Below are 1,930 nucleotides of genomic sequence, written 5' to 3' on the forward strand. Positions count from 1 at the left end.
CCTTTAGAGAAAAAGTACTGCAAATGAAACTGGTAAATTAATTTTTACATTTATTTTTTTTCCCTCTGTGTGTAATTTTATTTTAATTTTATTTATTTATTTATCTATTTATTTATTTATTATTTATTTATTATTTATATATGTACATGTGTGTGTGTATATATATGTGTGTGTATGTGTGTGTAGATGTATATATATGTGTATGTGTGTGTATGTGTGTGTATGTATGTATATGTATGTATGTGTGTGTATGTGTATATATATATATATGTATGTATATATATATACACATATATATATATATGTATATTTTAGTTAAATTTTTACTTAATTTTGATTTCATTTTATATTACAGTACAGTATATTATATTGGTTTTGGATTTATTTTTTAGAAGATGAGATTGTGTATTGTAATATTGCATTATATTATATTATGTTGTTTTATGTGTGTTAAAAGCAATAAAAAAAAAAAAAAAAAAAAAAAAAAAAAAAAAAAAAACCCGCCATCTGCCAATAATAATGATTTTGAATAAATATAAAATTTGATTTTTGGCCAATTAGTGCACTCACCACCACGGAAAATGGATATTTCAGAAAAAAAATTAAAGTTTTTCTATATTTTTATTACGCCCACCGCTGACTTGAAATCTCCAAAAATACGATATGTGTATTTCTTCCTAATTATAACCATCCCATTAAATTCACCAATAACATTTTATTTTTTAAATTTTCTCTTCTGTCTGGATGTTTTTGGCAAAATTATTTGCTAAGTGATCTTTAAAAAAAAAGTTCTTGAAACAATTAAAGGTAAAAAATATCTTGCCTAAGTTATACTAATAATTGTAATATTACTAAAATTAGTTGAAATTTAATTTTCATTTACATATTAGATTTACAACTGCACCTGAATCTTTACTGTACAAGGATGCACCAGAATACCTTGAAGCTAAAATTGATGACGAGGAATTGACAGCTCATCTCAAAGAGGTTGACAAGCTTTTCAAAGGCTCCGAGGATGAAGTCGTCAGTGCTTACGATCTGTTGATTAGAAATAGAGAAAAGGTAATGCTGCAACTTTGCCCAATATGAGTTCATTTAATAAATATAATTTTAATTAAATTTTATTTTTGTCATAGAAAAAAGAGAATATTTTGTTGAAGAGCTATAGCAGTCCCAAATTTTCATCTTTTTAAGGGAAAAAATTAAAGTTTTATGATTCTTGGCTCACAGGGTAGGCATGATGAATATAATTTTTCACAGCGGTAGGTGTTTGCCAGAAAGGTATACAATATTATTAATGACATTTCTTCAAATAGAACTGAAATATACATAATAATTAAATTGATGATGCTGTGTGCCTTGTATAGTTGTGATAATTGTTGAAAATTTATAGAGAAACCTTGGTTTTCATTAAAAAATTTTTCCCTTTCAGTATTCTGGAAATGCTCAGTTTTTATGGCGATTGGCGAAATCTCATATGTTGTATAGTAGCATCAAATCAAAAAGAGGCGAAACAGAGGAACAGAAGAAACTGCTTTATGAAGGTGATACACCCAAATGTACAACCAGAAAAGGTGGTGATGGTGGGCTGTGATTGTGAAGATGATTATGATATTAAATCATAATGATTATGATGGTGAGGAGGATGATGGTGATGAGGAGAACGTTGTGTGATGATTGTGATGATAGTGATGATCAGATTTGTATTTAATTAGATACTCAAAGGCAGGTGCTTTATTTCACAGCCTATACATGTATGTGCAGTTTATTGAAAAGTTTACTTACGGTGGATCTCATATTTATAGATATACAAATACTGGTAATGTAATATTATGTAACATAAATTTAATTTAACATACTGTATAATGTAATATACAAATGGAATTATTAGGAAATTGAAAAATATACAATTTTTAAATTATATATATAT

General features: G+C 26.7%; 1 protein-coding gene across 1 annotated transcript in view; it reads left to right on the top strand.

Annotated features, from left to right (window-relative positions):
- The window catches only part of LOC117125378 (regulator of microtubule dynamics protein 3-like), a 10,433-nt gene that overhangs the window by 4,718 nt on the left and 3,785 nt on the right, over positions 1–1,930 (top strand). The window contains exons 2-3 of the mRNA XM_033271871.1: positions 891–1,062; positions 1,433–1,544. Of these exons, the coding sequence (XP_033127762.1) occupies positions 891–1,062; positions 1,433–1,544 (284 nt within the window). The remainder of the gene's footprint in view (positions 1–890; positions 1,063–1,432; positions 1,545–1,930) is intronic.

Source organism: Anneissia japonica, unplaced genomic scaffold (genome assembly GCF_011630105.1).
Source record: "Anneissia japonica isolate Jap-2015-1 unplaced genomic scaffold, ASM1163010v1 scaffold2003_len1103335_cov173, whole genome shotgun sequence".
Taxonomy (NCBI): Eukaryota; Metazoa; Echinodermata; class Crinoidea; order Comatulida; family Comatulidae; genus Anneissia; species Anneissia japonica.